Source organism: Ranitomeya variabilis, chromosome 1, assembly GCF_051348905.1.
Source record: "Ranitomeya variabilis isolate aRanVar5 chromosome 1, aRanVar5.hap1, whole genome shotgun sequence".
NCBI lineage: Eukaryota > Metazoa > Chordata > Amphibia > Anura > Dendrobatidae > Ranitomeya > Ranitomeya variabilis.
This window is the reverse complement of record NC_135232.1, coordinates 814,111,816-814,136,189: the sequence shown is the minus strand read 5'-3', so window position 1 is coordinate 814,136,189 and position 24,374 is coordinate 814,111,816. Positions and strand designations below refer to the sequence as shown.

The 24,374-nt window shown below is 42.0% G+C and overlaps 1 protein-coding gene across 1 annotated transcript in view; it reads right to left on the bottom strand.

Moving 5' to 3' along the window:
• Window positions 1-5,498: 5,498 nt before the first annotated feature.
• FGF5 (fibroblast growth factor 5) overlaps window positions 5,499-24,374 on the bottom strand; it is a 182,983-nt gene continuing 164,107 nt past the window's right edge. Inside the window, exon 3 of the mRNA XM_077274569.1 lies at window positions 5,499-6,187. Coding sequence (XP_077130684.1) covers window positions 5,837-6,187 — 351 coding nt within the window. The 3' untranslated portion in view covers window positions 5,499-5,836. The remainder of the gene's footprint in view (window positions 6,188-24,374) is intronic.

The window sequence follows — 24,374 nt, the reverse complement described above, 5'->3', positions numbered from 1 at the left end:
AAAAATAAAAATAAAGACATTGCTTCTCTGTCTGTGACAAACAAGCTTAGATTTCATGATTCTTTATTAATATTAAAATTAAGACAGGATATTATTAAATGTCCCCCCCCCCCCGGTTTGTAATTTCAGTGTATTAACAATAAAAAGAAATGCTCTTAATAATGTGTTGCTCTGTTACTGGATTACATTATTTACATAATGACCACCACTCCCATTTTAATTAGTGACGGAGCCAAATTTGTGAAATCTCACCAGTATCAATTTATGTGGCAATAAATCTGGAACGCTTCAACAAATCCTAGTGATTTTGAGATTGTTTTCAATTTAATGCTGATGGTAAATTAAAGGTCAATATGTTTTGTGTTTATTCATAAAAAATATCCGAAATTTGAGAAAAATGTAAAAAAAATTAGCAATTTTCAAACTTTGACTGATTATCCCTTTAATCCAGATAGTCATACCACAGGAAAACATTAATAAATAACATTTCCCTCTTGTCTGCTTTACATCAGCACCATTTGTAAAATGTTACTTTATTTGGTTAGCATTTTAGGAGGTTTAAAAATGTAACAGTAATTTTTTATTTTTTCAAGGAAATTTACAAATTTTATTTTTTTAGGGACCTATCCATGTTTGAAGTGCCTTTAGGGTTCCTATATATTGGGAAACCCCCAAAAGTTATACCATTTTAGAAACAGCACCCCCTGACATATTTAAAACTGTAGTCAGGTAGTGTATTAACCCTTCAGTTGATTTTCAGGAATTAATGCAAACTGGCATGACAGAAATGAAAATGTGTATTTTTACCACCTAAATGCCGCTAACTTCTGAACAGGTTACAACAGCCTTCAGACTCTAAGGCCGCAAATTGGTCATGAATTGCCATGGCAAACATCAGGACCACACAATCATGATCTGAGGGCACCAATTGGGATAAAGAGGAAGCCCCCACACTCTGTTAACCATTCATATGATGTAGTCATTATTGACAGCAGCATCTCAGGGGTTAAACAGATTTGGACAGTGCCAACACTGATCATGGCTGATACAGCAAGCTGTCAGCTATAGTGTACAGCCGACAGCTAGCAAATTAGTACAGCACACTTCAATTTTGGACTTTTTCTGGAATGAATTGTGTGTTTTATCCTCTATCCCTTCACTGTAAAAGCATACAATGGTGCTGCTTGGCCAACTCTTATTTTTTACATTGGGTGTGACAGTCTATCCTGATTGGCTGTGATTTGATAGCTACAGGGCATTACGGGGAAGCTTGCTTGACCACACCTGATGTCATAGACCACTGACACCAGGCATTCTTTTGGAGGGTGATGATCAGCACAAATTGATTAGCAAACTGAATTCATGAAATTCGACTCCAAGTAGATTCTCCGCAAATCCACTCAATCATCTCTAATATATGTATATATACAGTACAGACCAAAAGTTTGGACACGCCTTCTCATTTAAAGATTTTTCTGTATTTTCATGACTATGAAAATTGTACATTCACACTGAAGGCATAAAAACTATGAATTAACACATGTGGAATTATATACTTAACAAAAAAGTGTGAAACAACTGAAAACATGTCTTATATTCTAGGTTCTTCAAAGTAGCCACCGTTTGCTTTGATGACTGCTTTGCACACTCTTGGCATTCCCTTGATGAGCTTCAATAGGTAGTCACCGGGAATGGTTTTCACTTCACAGGTGTGCCCTCTCAGGTTTAATAAGTGGGATTTCTTGCCTTATAAATGGGGTGGGACCATCAGTGGTGTTGTGCAGAAGTCTGGTGGATACACAGCTGATAGTCCTACTGAATAGACTGTTAGAATTTGTATTATGGCAAGAAAAAAGCAGCTAAGTAAAGAAAAATGAGTGGTCATCATTACTTTAAGAAATGAAGGTCAATCAGTCCGAAAAATTGGGCAAACTTTGAAAGTGCCCCTAAGTGATGTGGCAAAACCATCAAGCGCTACAAAGAAACTGGCTCACATGAGGACCGCCCCAGGAAAGGAAGACCGAGAGTCACATCTGCTTCTGAGGATAAGTTTATCTGAGTCACCAGCCTCAGAAATCGCAGGCTAACAGCAGCTCAGATTAGAGACCAGGTCAATGCCACACAGAGTTCTAGCAGTAGACACATCTCTACAACAACTGTTAAGAGGAGACTTTGTGCAGCAGGCCTTCATGGTAAAATAGCTGTTAGGAAACCACTGCTAAGGACAGGCAACAAGCAGAAGAGACTTGTTTGGGCTAAAGAACACAAGGAATGGAAATTAGACCAGTGTAAATCTGTGCTTTGGTTTCATGAGTCGAAATTTGAGATCTTTGGTTCCAACCACCATGTCTTAAAAGTCATAAAAGCAAAAGGTGGCTACTTTGAAGAACCTAGAATATAAAACATGATTTCAGTTGTTTAAAACTTTTTTGTATAGTATATAATTCCACATGTTAATTTATAGTTTTAATGCCTTCAGTGTGAATGTACAATTTTCGCAGTCATAAAAATACAGAAAAATCTTTAAATGAGAAGGTGTGTCCAAACTTTTGGTCTGTACTGTACAGTATTTTGCAAACGTTTTAGACAGGTGTGAAAGATGTGTTGCACAGCAAGAATGCTTTAGAAAATAGAAGTGTAAACTGCTTAACTTTTATCAGTTAATAAAATGCAATATGAATAGCCAAACTAAATCAAATCAATATTTGATGTGACCACCCTTTGGTTTCAAAAGAGCACAAATTATTTTAGGTATGCTTGCACAGTTTTTGGAGGTACTTGGTGGGAAGGTTGCTCCAAACATCTTTGAGAATTATCCACAGATCTGTGGATTCTGATTTGTGAAATTCCTTCTGTCTTTTCAGGAATTTTTCATATTTCCAGTGAAGAGAATTCTTTATATCATTGGCTGTATGTTGGGGATAATTACCCTACTGCACAATAAATTGTGCGCCAATCAGACACGTCCCTGATGGTATTGCATGTATCTGTCCTGGTATCTGCCTGTATTTCTCAGCATTGAGGACACCATTGATATTTGCAGAAATGCAGCCACAATCTTGCAAAGACCCTCCACCATGCTTCACTGCTGCCTCTAGATATTCATTGTTGCACTGCTCTCCAGCCTTCTGGTGAACAAACTTCCTTCATTTAATGGTAAATATTTCACATTTAAATGGGTTAGCTGGGATTTTTTTGTTATTGGGCTAAGAACTTACTGGCAGATAGTTGCTAACTGCCTACCTATTCTGCAATGTAATGATCTAATCAGGTTCAGAGGACATTTCCTACTGGTGATTCTCCTTCCAGTAATGTCAAGATGACAGAGCAGTACCTGTTATGATCCTAGTGGCAAGGATCGCAAGTTTGACTAGCTAAGTAACTAAACCGACGACCAGCTCTGGGGAAGTGGTATCTGGATTGACCGCAACCTGATCCTATCCGCAAACAACTATAGGCAGCCGTGGAACGTTACCTGAAAATCCTAGACGTCTCTTCACGGCCTGAGAAACTACCTATTCCTAGAGGGAAAGTAAAGTCCTTACTTGCCTCAGAGAAATGACCCCAAAGATATAGAAAAGCCCCCCACAAATATTAACGGTGAGTTAAGGGGAAAGCAGAAACGCAGAGATGAAATAGATTTAGCAAATGAGGCCCGCTAACACTAGATAGCAGAAAATAGGAAGGGAGCTGTGCGGTCAATAGAGAACCCTAAGCAAAATATCCACGCAGAGATTGCTCGAGCCCCCGCAACAAACTAACGGTGCGGGGGAAGCAACTCCGTACCCCAGAGCTTACCAGCAGCAAGAACTCACATATTAGCAAGCTGGACTAAACTCATCATACACTGAAATCATATTGCAGACTGATAAGGAAAAAATAATCAAACAGAAACTTAGCTTCTCCAGAAGAGACTGGAAACGAAGATAATCAGGGGAGATCAGAATAGCACTGAATACATCGACAGCCGGCAACAAGTGGAGGTGAAGCAGAGCTAAATAGGAAACTCCCTAGTGCATAACGAGGCAGCTGATTCAGCCACAGATCCGCAGGATAACAAACAAAGCCACCCGGGGGAGCCCAAAAACAAAACTCACACAATACCACCTGTGACCACAAGAGGGAGCCCGAAAACAGAGTTCACAACAAGTACCCTTCTTCCACTCTGATGGACATAGCTTGACTTCTGATATCATGCTGACAGCTGACTCACTGCTGCTTAACAATCAGCATGACATCAGCAATGATAACAGAGGATGTCAACATGATGTTAACAAATGAGACCAAAATAGAAGGTGCTGTTCTGTTTACCTGAGTTCAGAAGATCAAAAGAAACAGGGCAATCACTGCCTGAGGTGAGAGAGATCTCCACACACAAACATGTAACTAGCAACTCCCTGCCTTTGAGTTATTAGCCAAATAGAGAAAAAGCCCTATCCTGGAAAACCACTTGGAGAACTATCTTCAATGTAGAAAAGAACCAGGAGTCTTGCAAGTGATTATATGGCTGTCACAGAGATCCAATTTCAACATCGACAAGGTTATGTTGAATTACAAGAAGAATAAGAAGAATTTGCAGATGTCTAGATCCACAGAAGATCAGCAGTTAGCTCTCCAATCTGGTTGGAACAGCCTCCCTATCGATTTCCTATAAAAACTGTGTGAAAGTATATCTAGAAGAAATAATGCTCCTATGAAGCCAAAGGGTGGTCACACCGAATATTGATTTGATTTAGATTTCTCTTTTGTGGATCCACTTTACATTTTGTGCATTTTGTTAATTGATAAGTGCTTTCCCCAAGTGCATTGGGGACTGCTCATTTGTGTCCAGCATCCAATATAATAATAGACAAAGAAGTTGAATGCCGAGGAGATGGAGAGAGATGCTGGCAGCTTGCATCCCTTATGTGTGAGGTGTAATGTTGTCATAGTCGGGTGCATACTCCTGCTTACCTCTTGTCCTGGCACTGCATACCAGTGCCGCCTGGCTTTCATGTTTCCATATTCAGCACACACTTCAACAGATACTTTATAAAGAAGATCATGTTATCCATATCTTCACCAGTCTCATTTTTCATGTGTTAATATAGAGATCCATTAGAGGTCATATATTGCTCAAATATACCACAAAATGGCCATTTCTGTGAGGTATGATGGGATGTTTCTGTAATCTTTAGAATGATAAACTCTGAATAGTAAACTGAGGAAATGTAGGACTCCAAGGGACTTTATCGGATAAGGTAAATTTCATTTGTGGCTGGAGACTAAGTCCAAACTTTTAAGAAAACTTTATTCATGAGTGACATTTTTTGATAATTCTCAGATTTACCAGCAGTCTTGTGGCAAACTACACATTGAGGTACCCTTATGAGTTGTGTCCTATAACTAAGTTTGCTCTTTGACCTTTCTTGCAAATAAACACATATACAGGTGTAAATAGGTAAAAAAGAATTTGCAGTTGCAAATGTATATTTAACTAATGTTTTTATTTTTTTATTGTCAAGTGCACTGCATATAAAGCAAATGTGTGCTAGGAAATTAACTCCATTTGTAGCCTTTTATAAGGACTGTCATAGTCAAAGTAGTCCTTTTGCATTGTTGCGATAAATACTTTCTTAAATTATCTAATATATATGGGCTTAAGCCTTACAAAACCATAGTGCGCTACCGCCGCTCTGAATGCACATTTGCATTATTATATCATAGCCACCTTTGATATCAGCAGTTGATATTGGACCTTCTCACTGGTTAGAGGAATGTAGTGCAGAACACAACCTTCGTCTTGTGCTGTGTTGTCTAGTACGATATCTCCTCTCTATTATGAGATCATCACAATTTATCCAAATCTGAACTTCAGCCTATATCTGACAGGACTTGTTTTCTTCTTTGGAGGGGGCACCACAGGTTTCGGTTTGACAGGTGCTTGTGGAGTCTTTTTCTTTTCAGGTTTCGTAACTGTGAATGAGAAATCAGGTGGCTCTACGTGTTTGATCCTAGGAAGGAAGTGCGTTGATATGTGTTGTGGTTTCACTCGAGGGCTGGAACCTTTTTTGGCTTTTCCTCTTTTATTCAATGCCACATACCATCTTCTGCCTGTCTTTTCATTTCTATAGGTAGCTGAGGCATAAGTGTTATAGCTGTTTTCCTGATACCTTTCCATAAATTTGCAATCTTCTGAAAATTTAGACTGCAAAAGAAAAAAAAAAGAGTTTTACTTATGAATGGAGTTAAAAAATTGATTATATTCATTACTAAGTGCATGTAAATAAAAATGCATCTGCAATCTGCATAATGGCCATTAAACCCCACCAGGCCTGAATGGCAAATTTTCATTTTTGCATTTTCATTTTCTCCACGAATTTTTCCAAGAGCCATAACTTTTATATTTTTCCATTGATATAGCCATATGACAGCTTGTTTTTTTGTGTGAGGACTAGAACATTTGAATACAGAGATAGGGAAAGGAAGAAGGAGAGTCAGCTCACTGAAAAAGCAGAAGCACTAGAACTAGCTGTGAGTCTAGCATGGAATCACCCGGGATCGGGCCGAGTCATCAAACAAAAAGAAGGCACTCCAGCGAAGCAGCAGGTAAGTATGTATAAAATCCGCAATTTATTAGGGTACTTTAAAAATCAATAGTGGTCCCTCTAGTGGCACATAAACCTATGTGTTTCAGTTAAAGCAAACCTTACTAACTGATGGCTACCTGCTGCTTTGCTGGATTTCCTTCTTTTCGTTTGAGAACATTTGAATAACTCCATGCATTTTAACAATCAATGTACTGGAAAACAGGAAAGAAAATCCAAATGGTGGAATTGAAAAAAAAAGCAATTTCATAATTATTTTTAGGGTACTGTATTTCCAGCATTCAATACTGGCAGTACGATTCTCCAGATCAGTATGACTACAGCGATAAAAAACAGGCACAGTTTTTTTTTATTTAAGCAGTGAAAACAAATTTGGAAATTCAAAAGAAATGAAAAAAAAGTTGCTTACTTGTGTTCTGAGAACTGTAAAGCTCTACTTTTTTGACAATTTATAGTGTACTGTATACACATGGTCAATGAAATATATGGACAGAATATACTACAATATTTTGCTGACTATGAAGGCAGACTATGAGACCCAATTTTAGGACATCATTCGTCGGTCATTGCAAAGGGAGCAGCTAGCATTCGATCTTAACGACTTAGGTGCCCAAGTACACTAAGCATGGCAAAACATTCCTCATATAACCAATAATAATTTGATTTATAGCATGCCAAGACATGAGGAGGTGACAATACTACTGAAAAACCCCGGCACTGTGTCTCATTGGTGCAAGAAGACTGTCCCTGGCTGTTTGACTTGACCATGCGGAACGATCCAAAATATGAAGAGTTGCAGGGGGGACGAGATTGAATGCAAAATCTAGTAAGGTGCCATTGATGATGGAGTTCCTGAATTCATCGGGTCTGCACGCCAAACCATAGAATGTTTTGGCACCAAAGGAGAGAGCAGTAAAGATGCGCTCAGGAAGTGACGCTGCAGCCGGAGTGAAAGGCCAGGATGAGAAGTGGCCCCTGACCGGTTATATACAGGGCCCCAATGGCACCAAGTGAGACCCAGAGTTCTGACTGCGCCAGTCAAGATGCGAATCCCAGACCTGCACCAGACAAGACCCTGAGTCCAGACGACACCAATCAAGAGCCAGAGTCCAGCCCTCTTTTTCTCATATCTGGAAGACACCTGACTAGGGTTGAGCGAAACGGGTCGGCCATTTTCAGAAGTCGCCGACTTTTGGCAAAGTCGGGTTTCATGAAACCCGACCCCTGCGTGGGGTCGGCCATGAGGTCGGCGATCTTCTGAATCTGGTATCGGAATTCCGATACCTAGTTCCGATATGTTTGCGATATCGGGAATCGGTATCAGAATCCATATTTAAGTGTTAAATAAAGAATCAAAATAAAAAATATTGATATGCTCACCCTCGGACGCGCCCTGGTACTAACCGGCAGGCTTCCTTCCTAAGAATGAGAGCGTGAATGACCTGCGGTGACGTCGCGGCTTGTGATTGGTCGCGAGCGGTCACATGGACAAGCCGCGACGTCATCTAAGGTCCTTCACGCGCTCATTCTTAGGAAGGAAGGCTGCCGGAAAGAAGCAGGGCGCGTCCGAGGGTGAGTATATACCTAATAGGTCATTCACACGCTCATTCTTAGGAAGTAAGCCTGCCGGTTAGTACCAGGGCGCGTCCGAGGGTGAGCATATCAATATTTTTTATTTTGATTCTTTATTTTACACATTAATATGGATCCCAGGGCCTGAAGGAGAGTTTCCTCTCCTTCAGATCCTGGGAACCATAGTATCCCATGGCACTGCATTGGGTTTCGTGTTTCGGCTGACCCCGACCCCAACTTTTTTATAGGATCGGCCGATTTCACTCGACCCGACTTTTGAGAAAGTCGGGTTTCGTGAAACCCGACCCGATCCTATAAAAATAAAAGTCGCTCAACCCTACACCTGACATTTGTCAAGCACTGAAGATCCATGAGGAAACTCAGCCTAGAAGAGGACGCTTGCGATGGTGTACGTGAGACACGAGTGAGACGAGCCGCAGCTTCCAGCATCGATGTATGGTACAGAGGGTGGCTTTGGCTTCTTAAGTGAGAGAACTTGCACATTTGGTCACTGACTAAATACTTTTTTCCCCACTGTACCTGCTTACGTATGTGTCTGTGCTTAATGTTCATACTCAATATTGAATAAATTGAGATGTGTAGAAAATGTTTTTTTTTCATTGCTTGTACTGCTGACAGTGTTGGGAGGTGCAAGCATAGTCTTATTTTACATTATTTTTGTCTGCAATTTGTGGTCCTGCCCAGACAGGGTGTTTATGTCTTGATGTAAAGTGCTGATTATTTGTTGTAATCAGCTCCCTGTTATGAGCCACTCCGAATTTAAACCCTCAGTAGCTACTTCTAGCTGCCAGTTATAAGTTATACTTTCCCTGGTTCATACTTCTGTTAATCTGTACTTGCTCACCTTTTTTTATTCCTCTTACTGTGCCTAATATTCTTCTTACCATGTCCCTGATATTGTCAATGACTTTAATGTCTTGCATACGACTCGGCTGTCTGTGTGTGGAAGCTGTATTGGGAGCTGTCTGCCTTCCTTGGACTGTTCACTCTTGCACACACAATCTCTGATTTGTACACAGTTTATCATATATACACAAAACTTTCGCTATTTTACATGTAATGTTTGCTACGTACACATGCTATACTACAGTACTGTATATACACAATGAGAAGATAGAGGGCCCATCAGTCTCTCTCCTCCTGTTTTATTCCTCCAGATACCAACAGAATGAAGAACCTTTGGATATGTGACCAAGATGTTACCAGAAGCCCTTCTACCATTTTACCTCTGAAAAATCAGAAATTGCACTGAACGCAGGACAAGCTATTATCAGTGGAGTTTCTGATGTTTGAAGGCAGGTGGTCTATGGACTGAGTGGCCCACTGAATAACAAGTATAAACAATAGCCTGGTTTCAATTCATTTAATTTAAATTTGAAGACTAACATATACTGGTTTGCGAAAACATGCCATATTAACAATGTCGCTGTCTAAGAAGATATTCCTGCCATACAATTATATGGTGCTAATTGCACAGATATTCACACTAGCATTAGGTTGTTTTTATTGAAAATCCTGAGGATTACACATTTTCAGAAGTGTAAGGGGATACTTTCCCTAATTTGTAATCATTAAATGAGAAAATATAGTACGGTCTCCAGACTCATCTGTATCAAGTTACGCCTTTGTGCGTTCTGTGGCTATAGGCCAAAAGACATCTGCCTTCTAGTTTTCGAAAAATGGTAATGTGTATAAGTGATGACCTTTGTTCAATTCATACCTGACATTTGTGGGAAATGTATAATTATAAAAAAAAAAAAAAAAAATTTAAAACTGATTCCAATTCTGGTAACTAGCCAAAAATACACTTTTACATTTGTGCAGTTTATATAATATGAGCTGTCATAAGGAAGGTCTGTATAAAAGAAGTATGCATAAACTTGGTATACTGATGTCCTGTCACATTGATTTTAGAATAATAAAAAACTGAAAACATTCATGGACCAAAATCAGCATTAGTCATTTGCACACTAATGCCAATATGTTTTGTACAGCACTTAACCTGTGAAAATGAAGCATACTCTGTCTCCAGTATTATAAATATAATTAGCTAAAAACAATTTCTTATGTAAATTAACATCAGTTCGTTGATATGATAAGTTAATAACATTTCAATGGAAAACAGCGGATACAAGTTATCAGTTTGTAAAGTTACAACTTTTCTACAGTTTGTATTTATCATCATTATTGGGGTTTTTCCTTTCAGAAAACTTTCTATCCAAGGCTATGGTAGTTCTAAAGGAACAAACCAAGCATTACTTACCCACCCCAGATAGAACATTGTCTTTCCGCAGCTGCCTCCATCTCTGTTACTTGTCTGAAGTGCTGATGTTACATTCACAGTGCTGCAGCCAATCAGTGGGGTTAACAGCTTGTGCTGTCTATATGGGCAGAACCACTGAATTGATTGACAGAGACCATGGCAGAGATTGAAGGGTAATAAATACTTGGTTTGAGTTTTTATAGTACTGCAGCATAAGAAAAATAAAGTTTTCTGAAAGGTGAGAACACCTTAAAGGCAAAGATCTCACAAGCATACTGTCATGGCCTCGGATACTTACCTGCCTTCTCCCATCCCTCGGCGCTCTCCCGACTCGGTCCCTCGCCGCTCCTCCTCCGTCTTCTCTGGATCCCAGTGCGTCGTTCCCTCGTGCATGAGCGGTCGCATCTCCTCCATCGCTGGATTCTCTGGGAGGTCGCGACCTGGTGGCTCCTCCCCAACATGGCGGCGTCCATCGGTTATTTCTTCCCGGCGTCTTCCTAGGTAAGTTGCCTGTGCTTCTTAGGGAATATGTTGTGTTTCTTGCCAGCACCTTCTTTATCCTCAGGCCCCCTTTTGTCTCTTCTCTTCTAGCCCTGTATCTTTGCCGTGCATGCCTAGTGTCTCTACCATTCCTGCCCTGTGTCTCTGCCGTGCCTGCCTAGTGTCTCTGCCATTCCAGTCCTGTGTCTCTGCCGTTCCTGCCCCATGTCTCTGCCATTCCTGCCCTGTCTCTCTGCTGAGCCTGCCTTGTGCCTCTGCCTAAGTCACCCTAGTGCCTCTGCCGCACTAGCCCTGTGTCTCAGCCATACCAATCCCTTGTCTCTGTCGTGCTTGCCTCGTGTCTCTCCCACACCAGTCCTGTGTCTCTGCTGAGCCTGCCCTGTGTCTCTGCAGTGCCACCTCCGTGTCTCTACTGTACCAGTCTGGCATCAAGTCTCGTCTCCCAGTTCTCCCTGCATCTGTCCGTTTCCTTCAGTCCTCAGTCTCTTTTCCTCTCCTCCTTGTAGTCACCCCTTTGGCTCTAGCAGTTGTGTCTCCATCCCTCTTGGGCCTGCTCCTAATGCTCCCTGTATAGGGGGTGGTTCCATTTGGTCCGATCACCCTTGGGGGCTCTAAAGCCATGACCCAGAGGGTCCACTTTCGGATTCTTATTCTGAATCCTAATACATATAACAAGGCTGAGCGCTATGTGATAAAACATTGCATAGTACGCCGACTAGTGTTTTTCTATGGGCAAGTGCACACATGCGATTAGTTTCTGTTAGGGTTACTAAATAAAATGTTAAATAAGGAACGTTCACAACCTGGGGTGTACCGTGCAGAGATGGAAAACTGCAGCTAGCGTAAACAATGGCGAACAGAAAGTAGCTGAATGGCGACAGCCGCACACGGTGTTAACAGTCACACTGTGTGCACAGCAAACATATACAGTAAGCCAGCTCTGTTACTCCACAGAGCTGCGGCTTCGCTGTGTAAAACTGAGGACTGTATCCTGTTAAAGTATAATAAAGCAGCAACCAACAGCACCAGATTACCCGGATGCACGCTCCAACGTCCAGGGATCCAACTGGACCAATACTCACAAATATAGAAAAAGAAGCAGCATCCGTTCCAGGTGAAGAAAGTATCAAAAACAGTCTTTATTCTGCCATCATAACATACAACGTTTCGGCCATGTTGGCCTTTATCAAGTATACAACACAGATCACCTGGCCACCTTAAATAGTGTGGAGCCAAAAAAGGCCCCAATCACCAGCAAGGGGCGGCCTTTGTTTCTTTATACAAATAGGTGCAAAAAAATACAAAAAAAGCATAATTAAAAATCACGATACAATCAATATCTTGGTACCACATCATATAGTATAAAAAACTATCTACAGCAGACAATGGATATTACACTGTTACAGCCGTGAACCAATCCCAGCATTGTTATTTCGGCTGTCATGGCAACTGTCCGCCAATCGATTATTCCATCGTCGCTGTCTGATATAGCCTCTGATCACACGTGATCTCCCTGTTGGTACACCACCTATAATCAACAAATCACCCCATATCTTAAAAGAGCTTGAATACATACCACTAGGGTTGAGCGAAACGGGTCGGCAATTTTCAGAAGTCGCCGACTTTTGGCAAAGTCGGGTTTCATGAAACCCGACCCGACCCCTGTGTGGGGTCGGCCATGAAGTCGGCGATCTTCTGAATCTGGAATCGGAATTCCGATACCGATTCCCGATATGTTTAAGATATCGGGAATTGGTATCGGAATTCAGATTTAAGTGTAAAATAAAGAATTAAAATAAAAAATATCGCTATACTTACCCTCTGACGGGCCCTGGTACTAACCGGGAACCTTCCTTCCTTAGAATCAGCCTTCCAGGACCTTGCGGTGACATTGCGGTGACGTCGCGGCTTGTGATTGGTCGCGCGGCCGCCCATGTGACCGCTCGCGCGACCAATCACAAGCCACGACGTCACCGTGACGTCACCGAAGGTCCTGGAAGGGCTGATTCTTAGGAAGGAAGGCTGCCGGAACGAAGCCGAGGGTGAGTATATTCCTATTAGGTATATACTCACCCTCGGACACGCCCTGCTTCTTTCCGGCAGCCTTCCTTCCTAAGAATCAGCCCTTCCAGGACCTTCGGTGACGTCACAGTGACGTCGCGGCTTGTGATTGGTCGCGCGAGCGGTCACATGGGTGGCCGCGCGACCAATCACAAGCCGCGACGTCACCGCAAGGTCCTGGAAGGCTGATTCTAAGGAAGGAAGGTTCCCGGTTAGTACCAGGGCCCGTCAGAGGGTAAGTATAGCGATATTTTTTATTTTAATTCTTTATTTTACACTTAAATATGGATCCCAGGGCCTGAAGGAGAGTTTCCGCTCCTTCAGACCCTGGGAACCATTGGAAACCCAATGCACTGCATTGGGTTTCGAGTTTCGGCCGACACCGACCCCGACTTTTTTATAGGATCGGCCGATTTCACTCGACCCGACTTTTGAAAAAGTCGGGTTTCGTGAAACCCGACCCGATCCTATAAAAGTAAAGGTCGCTCAACCCTACATACCACTAGATCCGCCGATCCGACACCGCCAGAGCAAGCGCACAGGCACATCACGTGCACGCGGTCACATGACCGCAGCACCGACATATCCCACGGCGCATGCGCTAGCAGCATCGAAGCGGACAACACTCCCAGCAGTGCTGGGCATCGCACGCAACCACGTCAGAGCCAGGGAGGAGCCAAGGCAAAACGCCCTATCACACCCCCCGACATCCACATGACGCAGCGATCCCGCTTCTGCACGGTAGGTCCAGACTCAGCCAATTCCATGGCAACTAGCGTGTAAGCATACATGTCATACGTATAGCGATTTGGCACACAAGGGGAGGAGGAAGAGAAAGGCATATCATAACAAACCAAAACAAAAGAAAAAGCCACTCCAGTGTCTTCCAAGTCTCCCTGGATGTCTAATCCAAAACGCACTACAATAAAAGAAAAATAAAAACACAGCATTAAAATCAAATATACAGATTCAGGCGCCACCTGTAGAGAGAGGAATTAGGAAATACATATCTGTAAATTATATTCAATGTTCAACCCTTTCGGTTGTAGAGTCTCCAATGTGGAGATCCATCTTAGTTCTTTTTGTTTCAAAAGCTGCATCCTATTCCCTCCCCTTCTCAGTATAGGGACCCCATCAATCACTCTGAATCTGAGTTGATTAACAGAGTGCCGACACTCATCAAAATGTTTGGGGACTGGCAATTCAAGTAGTTTGGTTCTTATTGTGCTCTTGTGCTTATACGAGCTCGGATCTCCATCGTAGTTTCCCCTACATACATCAGTCCACAGGGACATACTATTAAGTAGATGACGAAACTAGAAGAGCACGTATATCGATCTTTAATCAAAAACTTTTTCCCAGTCTGGGGGTGATAGAAACTATCCCCCTTCAACATGTTACTACAACAAGCACAATTGAGACAAGGAAAATTGCCCATCCTAGGTGGACATAGAGTCCGTTGGAGGGCAACTCTCCTAGTCCCCATATCCGACCTTACCAGTCTGTCTTTCAAGTTCCGTCCCCGTCTATAAGAAAGAATAGGCCGTGAGTGAAATTCATAGATTTGTGGTAACCCTCTATTTAAGAGACCCCAATGCTTATTCAAAATATTAGCAATTCCACCACTCGCTGGACAATAAGTTGACACAAAAGGGACACGTTTCTGTTTTACCCTATTCTTTTGAGTTTGTAACTCACCAACTGTTAATTTGGTCACTCGATTCTTATGGGAAATGACCTTCTTTTTAGGATAACCTCTGCAAATAAATTTATTACACATTTCGTCCAACCTAACATCACATATGTCATCATCGGAGACAATGCCTCGTACTCGTAGCAGTTGACTCCAAGGAAGCGAATCCATCATCCTCCTTGGATGGTAGCTCCCATATTCCAAAAGACTATTCCTATCGGTCGTTTTTACAAACAAATCTGTATACAGCTTCTCATCCTGCTTGTATACCATAGTATCTAGGAACTGTACCCTGTCCATAGAGTGTGTGACAGTAAATTTCAATTGTGGATGTACATTATTCAACTCAGATATGAAGTCAAAGAGGTCAGTCTGAGTCCCTTCCCATATACAAAAAATGTCGTCGATGTAGCGCCACCAGGCTGGCTCGGACGTGGTGCCAGTAGCTGGAATTGTACACAAATTGGTCCTTGAGGACAATTCCAGCTACTGGCACCACGTCCGAGCCTGGTGGCGCTACATCGACGACATTTTTTGTATATGGGAAGGGACTCAGACTGACCTCTTTGACTTCCTATCTGAGTTGAATAATGTACATCCACAATTGAAATTTACTGTCACACACTCTATGGACAGGGTACAGTTCCTAGATACTATGGTATACAAGCAGGATGAGAAGCTGTATACAGATTTGTTTGTAAAAACGACCGATAGGAATAGTCTTTTGGAATATGGGAGCTACCATCCAAGGAGGATGATGGATTCGCTTCCTTGGAGTCAACTGCTACGAGTACGACGCATTGTCTCCGATGATGACATATGTGATGTTAGGTTGGACGAAATGTGTAATAAATTTATTTGCAGAGGTTATCCTAAAAAGAAGGTCATTTCCCATAAGAATCGAGTGACCAAATTAACAGTTGGTGAGTTACAAACTCAAAAGAATAGGGTAAAACAGAAACGTGTCCCTTTTGTGTCAACTTATTGTCCAGCGAGTGATGGAATTGCTAATATTTTGAATAAGCATTGGGGTCTCTTAAATAGAGGGTTACCACAAATCTATGATTTTCACTCACGGCCTATTTTTTCTTATAGACGGGGACGGAACTTGAAAGACAGACTGGTAAGGTCGGATATGGGGACTAGGAGAGTTGCCCTCCAACGGATTCTATGTCCACCTAGGATGGGCAATTTTCCTTGTCTCAATTGTGCTTGTTGTAGTAACATGTTGAAGGGGGATAGTTTCTATCACCCCCAGACTGGGAAAAAGTTTTTGATTAAAGATCGATATACGTGCTCTTCTAGTTTCATCATCTACTTAATAGTATGTCCCTGTGGACTGATGTATGTAGGGGAAACTACGATGGAGATCCGAGCTCGTATAAGTAAGCACAAGAGCACAATAAGAACCAAACTACTTGAATTGCCAGTCCCCAAACATTTTGATGAGTGTCGGCACTCTGTTAATCAACTCAGATTCAGAGTGATTGATGGGGTCCCTATACTGAGAAGGGGAGGGAATAGGATGCAGCTTTTGAAACAAAAAGAACTAAGATGGATCTCCACATTGGAGACTCTACAACCGAAAGGGTTGAACATTGAATATAATTTACAGATATGTATTTCCCAATTCCTCTCTCTACAGGTGGCGCCTGAATCTGTATATTTGATTTTAATGCTGTGTTTTTATTTTTATTTTATTGTAGTGCGTTTTGGATTTGACATCCAGGGAGACTTGGAAGACACTGGAGTGGCTTTTTCTTTTGTTTTGGTTTGTTATGATATGCCTTTCTCTTCCTCCTCCCCTTGTGTGCCAAATTGCTATACGTATGACATGTATGCTTACACGCTAGTTGCCATGGAATTGGCTGAGTCTGGACCTTCCGTGCAGAAGCGGGATCGCTGCGTCATGTGGATGTCGGGGGGTGTGATAGGGCGTTTTGCCTTGGCCCCTCCCTGGCTCTGACGTGGTTGCGTGCGATGCCCAGCACTGCTGGGAGTGTTGTCCGCTTCGATGCTGCTAGCGCATGCGCCGTGGGATATGTCGGTGCTGCGGTCATGTGACCGCGTGCACGTGATGTGCCTGTGCGCTTGCTCTGGCAGTGTCGGATCGGCAGATCTAGTGGTATGTATTCAAGCTCTTTTAAGATATGGGGTGATTTGTTGATTATAGGTGGTGTACCAACAGGGAGATCACGTGTGATCAGAGGTTATATCAGACAGCGACGAAAGAGTAATCGATTGGTGGACAGTTGCCATGACAGCCGAAATAACAATGCTGGGATTGGTTCACGGCTGTAACAGTGTAATATCCCTTGTCTGCTGTAGATAGTTTTTTATACTATATGATGTGGTACCAAGATATTGATTGTATCGTGATTTTTAATTATGCTTTTTTTGTATTTTTTTGCACCTATTTGCATAAAGAAATAAAAGCCGCCCCTTGCTGGTGATTGGGGCCTTTTTTGGCTCCACACTATTTAAGGTGGCCAGGTGATCTGTGTTGTATACTGGATAAAGGCCAACATGGCCGAAACGTTGTATGTTATGATGGCAGAATAAAGACTGTTTTTGATACTTTCTTCACCTGGAACGGATGCTGCTTCTTTTTCTATATTTGTATCCTGTTAAAGGTCACAGGCATACAACAGAATAGATGCTAGTTGGGGTCTCTATAACTCACCCCCCACTATGCTTGTGATTGAGCTTGCCCGGACGCGCGATCTGTGCAAATGGCACTTGCGACATCAGCCACCCGATGCAGGTGCTAAGCTCAAGCGAGACTTCCCACCCTACACTGCCTGAAGAAAACCAGCAGTAGCAGCACACATGCATACGGGGTGGTAACTGTCCCAGCAACACACACACACAGCATCAAACGTGATCTTAGCGCACCGCTGGGTGCCCCAAAGATCCTTTTATAGTCCACACTCAAGTCCAGTCAGAAAGGAGCTTGGCTGCGGACCAATCCGAAGTCAGCACTGGACTTTAGCAGCTGAGGACCGACTACCAATGAGAGTTTGCCACCTCATGAGCATGCTCAGTAGAGCAAGTCCTGGACTTAGCCTCATTAAGGGCTGCTCGCCACTGTCTATTGTTAGTTACCAGAGCTCAACCTGGAGAAGCAGCGGTAACACACACAGCCTGAGTCTGAGCAAGACGCCGGGATCAATGTCTTTGCTGAGCAGCATCTACTGTGGTTGAGGCTGAATGGGAGACCACAGGAGAAGATAAAGCTTGGGAACTACCCTGAGCAGAGGAAGAATCCCAACACCTAACAGTTTCTCATGCCGATCCGGCATGAGAGAACAACTGCAGCATGCAAGTCTACGGGTGTGAGTGAAACATCTGCCTGCACTCGAATGTCATCACAGTGCAGTTTGATATAAGCTGAGACAGGTAATGGAGGAGATGGAAAATTTACTTTCTCCATTTTCTTTGCACCTGTACTGCAATTGTCTGATGCAGAGGATCGGGGCACAGTGCACTGACACTTGGCTCACGCTTGCAACAGAGCGAGTATCATAGCATATTGCATTCCATGCTCTCGCATCCATTGCTACAGTTGTACTCAAAAGTTTACATACCCCGGCAGAATCTTTGCTTTCTTGTCCTTTTTCAGAGAATACGAATGATAACACCAAATCTTTTTCTCCACTCATGGTTAGTGGTTGGGTGAAGCCATTTATTGTCTACTGTGTTTTCTCTTTTTAAGTCATAATGACAACCTAAAACATCCAAATGACCCTGATAAAAAGTTTACATACCCCATGTCTTAATACCGTGTATTGCCCCCTCTAACATCAATGACAGCTTGAAGTCTTTTGTGGTAGTTGTGGATGTGGATGTCACATCAACCAAAAAACCTAGGTAGGGTGTCAGTTCTGCAAGTTTTCCATTAGGATGGTAGGTGAGAATGAAGTCAAATAAAGGAGAGTGGCTATTGGGCTTGATGGAGATTTAGCTTATGGGTAGTGTTGAGCGATACCTTCCGATATTCGAAAGTATCGGTATCGGATTGGATCGGCCGATACCGGCAAAATATCGGATCTCGCCGATACCGATACCAGATACCAATACAAGTCAATGGGACACAAATATGCAGCCTCCGTTCCTAAGAATGCAGAGTGAATGACCTTCGATGACGTCGCGGCTTGTGATTGGTCGCGTGACCGCTCATGTGACCGCTCATGCGACCAATCACAAGCCGCAACGTCATCGCAGGTCCTACACTCACTGCATTCTTAGGAACGGAGGCTGCCGGTTACACCGCTCAGGTCCAGAGTCCGCCGGAGGGGTGAGTATATCCATATTTTTTATTTTTATTCTTTATTTTTTACATGAATATGGATCCCAGGGCCTGAAGGAGAGTCTCCTCTCCTCCAGACCCTGGGAACCATACACTGGGAACTTCCGATCTCCGATATCACAAAAATATCGGAACTCGGTATCGGAATTCCGATACAGCGAATATCGGCCGATACCCGATATTTGCAGTATCAGAATGCTCAACACTACTTATGGGTAGACTGAGGATACTCAAAGTTTTTATAGTCCAGATTGATGGTCACTGGAAACGTAGATCCTTTGAGTAGATTCTGCTATTCATTTAGAGCTATTTTTTGCTGAAGAGTTCAGAGAGAAAAGATTTTTTGGAGAGGAACAGCAGGAAGAATTTTTAGATTATGAAAAATTGTGTCATAAAATTGCTCTTACACAAATAGCAAAGGTACTCACTTCAATACACAGGGTGGGCCATGAATATGGATACACCTAAATAAAATGGGAATGGTTGGTGATATCAACTTCCTGTTTGTGGTACATTAGTATATGGGTGGTCATCATGGCGGCCATTTTCAAGTCGGTCATTTTGGATCCAACTTTATTTTTTCCAATTGGAAGAGGGTCATGTGACACATAAAACTTATTGAGAATTTCACAAGAAAAACAATGGTGTGCTTGCTCTTAATGTAACTTTATTATTTCATGAGTTATTTACAAGTTTCTCTTTGTTTACAGCCACTGACTGAGGATCCTGTTCCAATTTTTGTTTTGCCCATTCTGCAAATTCAGTATGCTGATCTGGCATCAGTTGAACATCCCTTCGATGGATATTAGCTACTCACAAATGGCACCCTTACAAAATCCAGCTGCTGCAGCATCTCAATGAGGATGAGCCAGATTGGCGCACTGAATTTGCAGAATGGGCAAAACAAAAATTGGAACAGGACCCTCAGTTTACACAGAACATTATGTTCAGTGATGAGGCAAACATTTTGGGTGGGCCATTTATATGGATACAACTAAATAACATGGGAATGGTTATAGTTTTCTTGCGTAAGGTGTCTTGCATTGAAATCTGCTGTAATGACCCAGGTACTGCATTCACCACCCATCTTGAAAATTTTCCCTCTCCCACATACTAATGTGCCACAAGCAAGAAAATTTTCAAGATGGGTGGTGAACATGGCGACCATTTTGAAGTTGGCCATTTTGGATCCAACTTTATTTTTTCCAATGGGAAGAGGGTCATGTGACACATCAATCTTATTGAGAATTTCACAGCCATTGACATGTCGCAGAGGCTAACACGTGAGGAGTTGATAGAAATAGTATTGATGTCTGGTGAACGCAGTACCTGGGTCATTACAGCAGATTTCAATTCAAGACACCCTACGCAAGAAAACTATAACCATTCCCATGTTATTTAGTTGTATCCATATAAATGGCCCACCCAAAATGTTTGCCTCATCACTGAACATAATGTTCTGTGTAAACTGAGGGTCCTGTTCCAATTTTTGTTTTGCCCATTCTGCAAATTCAGCAGGCTGATCTGGCTCATCCTCATTGAGATGCTGCAGCAGCTGGATTTTGTAAGGGTGCCATTTGTCAGTAGCTAATATCCATCGAAGGGATGTTCAACTGATGCCAGATCGGCATACTGAATTTGCAGAATGGGCAAAACAAAAATTGGAACAGGATCCTCAGTCAGTGGCTGTAAACAAAGAGAAACTTGTAAATAACTCATGAAATAATAAAGTTACATTAAGACCAAGCACACCATTGTTTTTCTTGTGAAATTCTCAATAAGTTTTATGTGTCACATAACCCTCTTCCAATTGGAAAAAATAAAGTTGGATCCAAAATGACCGACTTGAAAATGGCCGCCATGGTGACCACCCATATACTAATGTACCACAAACAGGAAGTTGATATCACCAACCATTCCCATTTTATTTAGGTGTATCCATACACATGGCCCACCCTGTATAATAGCCTGTAAACATGAAGATGATGTAGAACTGGAGCAGTAAGGAAACAAGACTAAAAGTGAACCAAACAGCTGATGCATGCTGACCTATCCATGGGCAACATGTGTCAGGCACTGGCTGTATGGTCCGAACCAGATATGTTTGGCTCTAAATGCCGCAACATTTAAGAAAGAAACATACTTTATAAGCCATTGGGACCAAGCCACACAGGAGACTAGTTATACAAGCGGGTCCCTGGCAGCTTCACTGAGCCTGATGCTTTGGATTGACAGGTCTCTGCCTACATGCTTGCTGAGATCATACAGCCAGTGCATGACATATACTGCCCATGGATTGGGTAGCATGTATCAGATGTCAGGATCGTTTTAAAATGCTTCAAAGATTGATCTACAGTTTTCACGCTTCAGAGTGAGGGCAATAAGATGAGCTACAACTTGGGAATAGTCTTTAATAAACTGGTAGTAGTAGTTTTAAATATTAGGTTCATTTTAAAGCTTTCCAAAGATGCCTATTTGTGGCCAACCCTAAATAGCTGAAACTTTGCCTGGGTCAATATGCAGACCTCCATAACAAATGATATCACAGAGAAATGGCAGTTCATGATGCTAAAAAAACCCATTTTTCTAGCTTGACATAAAGATGGTTTTGTCTCCGTCTATTCAAAACACAGCAGACATAAAGATAAGTTGAGTCCAGGTCCATGGAGGTTAGGATTTCCTAAAGGCATGATGAGATGTTCATAATGACCATCATGGATGTTAAATGTGGTGTTTCATTCATCACCCTTTTAAAGGGAATCTGTCAGAAGGATCAACCAACCTAAGCTGTCTAAATACAGATCTGGCAAAAATTAAGAGACCACTGCACAGTTTTATAAAAATCAGCTTCTCTACATTCCAATGTCAGTTGAATTCCAACCAGAGTACACCTCATTCTACTTAATGTGCTTCTGATTAGGTGATCACCTGAACCAAATCTTATTTAACGAAGGAAAGTATAAAAAACACTGCTTTGGTGTTCACAATCCTCTTGCAATAGGACAAGCTGGATGGTAAAACAAGTGCTAGTAATATCCTGATATGCAACCGGGTTGTTTATCTAGACGTCATGAATCTTCTGACGCTTTTGTTTCCTTGTGACTCCTGATGAACTTTTATCATGGAAGTGAAACGTGTTGAGGCTGTTATAAGCATCTCCAATGAATGACAGATAACCTTTTCTATTTTCTTTACGATGTGGTGTCTCTTTGGGACCAGTGCAATAATTGATGTGTAATTTTTGACAAACTGATCACATTTATAGAATTATGTGGGACTTAATGTGACATTGAACATTATGTTGGAAACCGAAAATTGTGTGACTCATTAGTGAGCAGTGTGTTACCACATCAGAGATAGCTATCGCTGGTGGATTGTCATATGCACTTAGCATATTTTATTGCTATCACCATCTAAAGATATCTTCTCATCTGTGTGATACTGTGTCCTTTATCTGATCCCATGTGATCAGGTCTGTGAAAATGTCAAGTATCCCCTATTTTACATTGATTATATGAACTTTTGACAATCTTTGCTGTTACTAAGTAAGCATCAATCTTTGGTCTATCATAAATCCCTACTATATTGTCCTTTCCCTCCCCTCTATTGCTTTCACAATTCCCTCCTGGTCTTAGTATTTAGACAGTTGAAGGGATAGTGTTCAGGGTAAGATAGGGTGAGCCGTTGGTGAGTGGGGGCGCCATATTGCCTACAAGTTAGGGTGCCAACCTCCGCTGAAAGGAAGGTACAACTAATATGGTTTTGGAGGGTAAGTTATTTTAGACTATTAGTTTTGAGACAAACCTTTAAAAACGTATCTGTCTGATTTACATAGGATTTGTTTAAATTGTGGCAAAGGTTTTGCCCTTGGTTAAATATTGTATTGGTATTGATTTGAACTTTCTTCTATTGGGATTGCCCTTTAGACAGGAGTCCAGTACTTGGACAAAAACCATCTTCTTTACCCTTGTAACCTACCCCCCTTCAAAAAGGGTGTTCTGTATATCTCCCTCTACACACTGGGTACTAGGTTTGATTTTTCTGGAATTGTTTTTCTGGCTGGTTTAGGCTTGATGGTGTGTCTGGTTGGTCCAACCAGACTTTGTCTTTGACTAGTAACAGGCCAACAGGGTTTATCATGGATAGCCATCATTGAGCGGGGGCGCCACATTGCGACAAAGCTAGGGAGCCAACCTCCGCTGGAAGGAAGGTGTTTATTCGGGTGTTATTGGGTGACATAGATCACATATTGATTTAGTACCATTTTTTTGGCCTGGACAGGTGTATTGTATTTTATTGCTTTTTTGAGATTTGGGTAATTTTATGGATATTAATTAAATGTTATATTTTAAGGTATAGTTTTCTGTGAGCCAGTTGTTTTATATACTTATCTATCACACACTATTTTTTGATAATATCCCAAAAGTAATAGGAATGAAAAAATAACTTTTAGGCTAAGTGCACACGTTGCAAAATTGCCGCGGAAATTTCCGCGGCAATTCTGCAACTCCTGCTGCGAGTATATCGCATGCGGAATTGGCATGTGTATTCCCGCTAAACACTAGCGTATTGCAAGCGTAATTAGCTTGCAGAATGCTAGCGTTTTCCAAGCGATCTGTAGCATCGCTTGGAAAACTGATTGACAGGTTGGTCACACTTGTCAAACATAGTGTTTGACAAGTGTGACCAACTTTTTACTATTGCTGCTGCCTTTGCAGCATCAATAGTAAAAAATAGAATGTTAAAAATAATGATTAAAAAAAAATGGTTATACTTACCTTCTGATGACCCCGGATCTCCTCAGCAGCTTCCGTTTCTATAGATGCTGTGTGTGAAGGACCTGCGATGACGTCACAGTCACGTGACCACGATGTCATTGCGGTCACGTGACCATGATGTCATCACAGGTCCTTCACACACAGCATCCCTGGGAATGGAAGTGGTAGCGTGCACCGCTGAGAGGCGGGAAGACTCCGGGGCCATCAGAAGGTGAGTATATCACGATTTTTAATTTTAATTCTTTTTTTTAACAATTATATGGTGTCCAGTCTGTGGAGGAGAGTCTCCTCTCCTCCACCCTGGGTACCAACCGCACATGATCTGCTTACTTCCCGCATGGTGGGCATAGCCCCATGCGGGACATAAGCAGATCAATGCATTCCTAGGTGTGCGGAATCCCTGCGATTCCGCAAATTTAATGAACATGCTGCGTTTTTTTCTGGAATGCGATTCCGCTCAGGAAAACAATGCAGCATGTGCACAAAATATGCGGATTGTATTCTATTAAATAGGATGCTTAATGTGAGCATTTTTTTCGCGGTTTTATATCGTTTTTATATCGAAAAACCATGAAAAAAACCGCAAAAA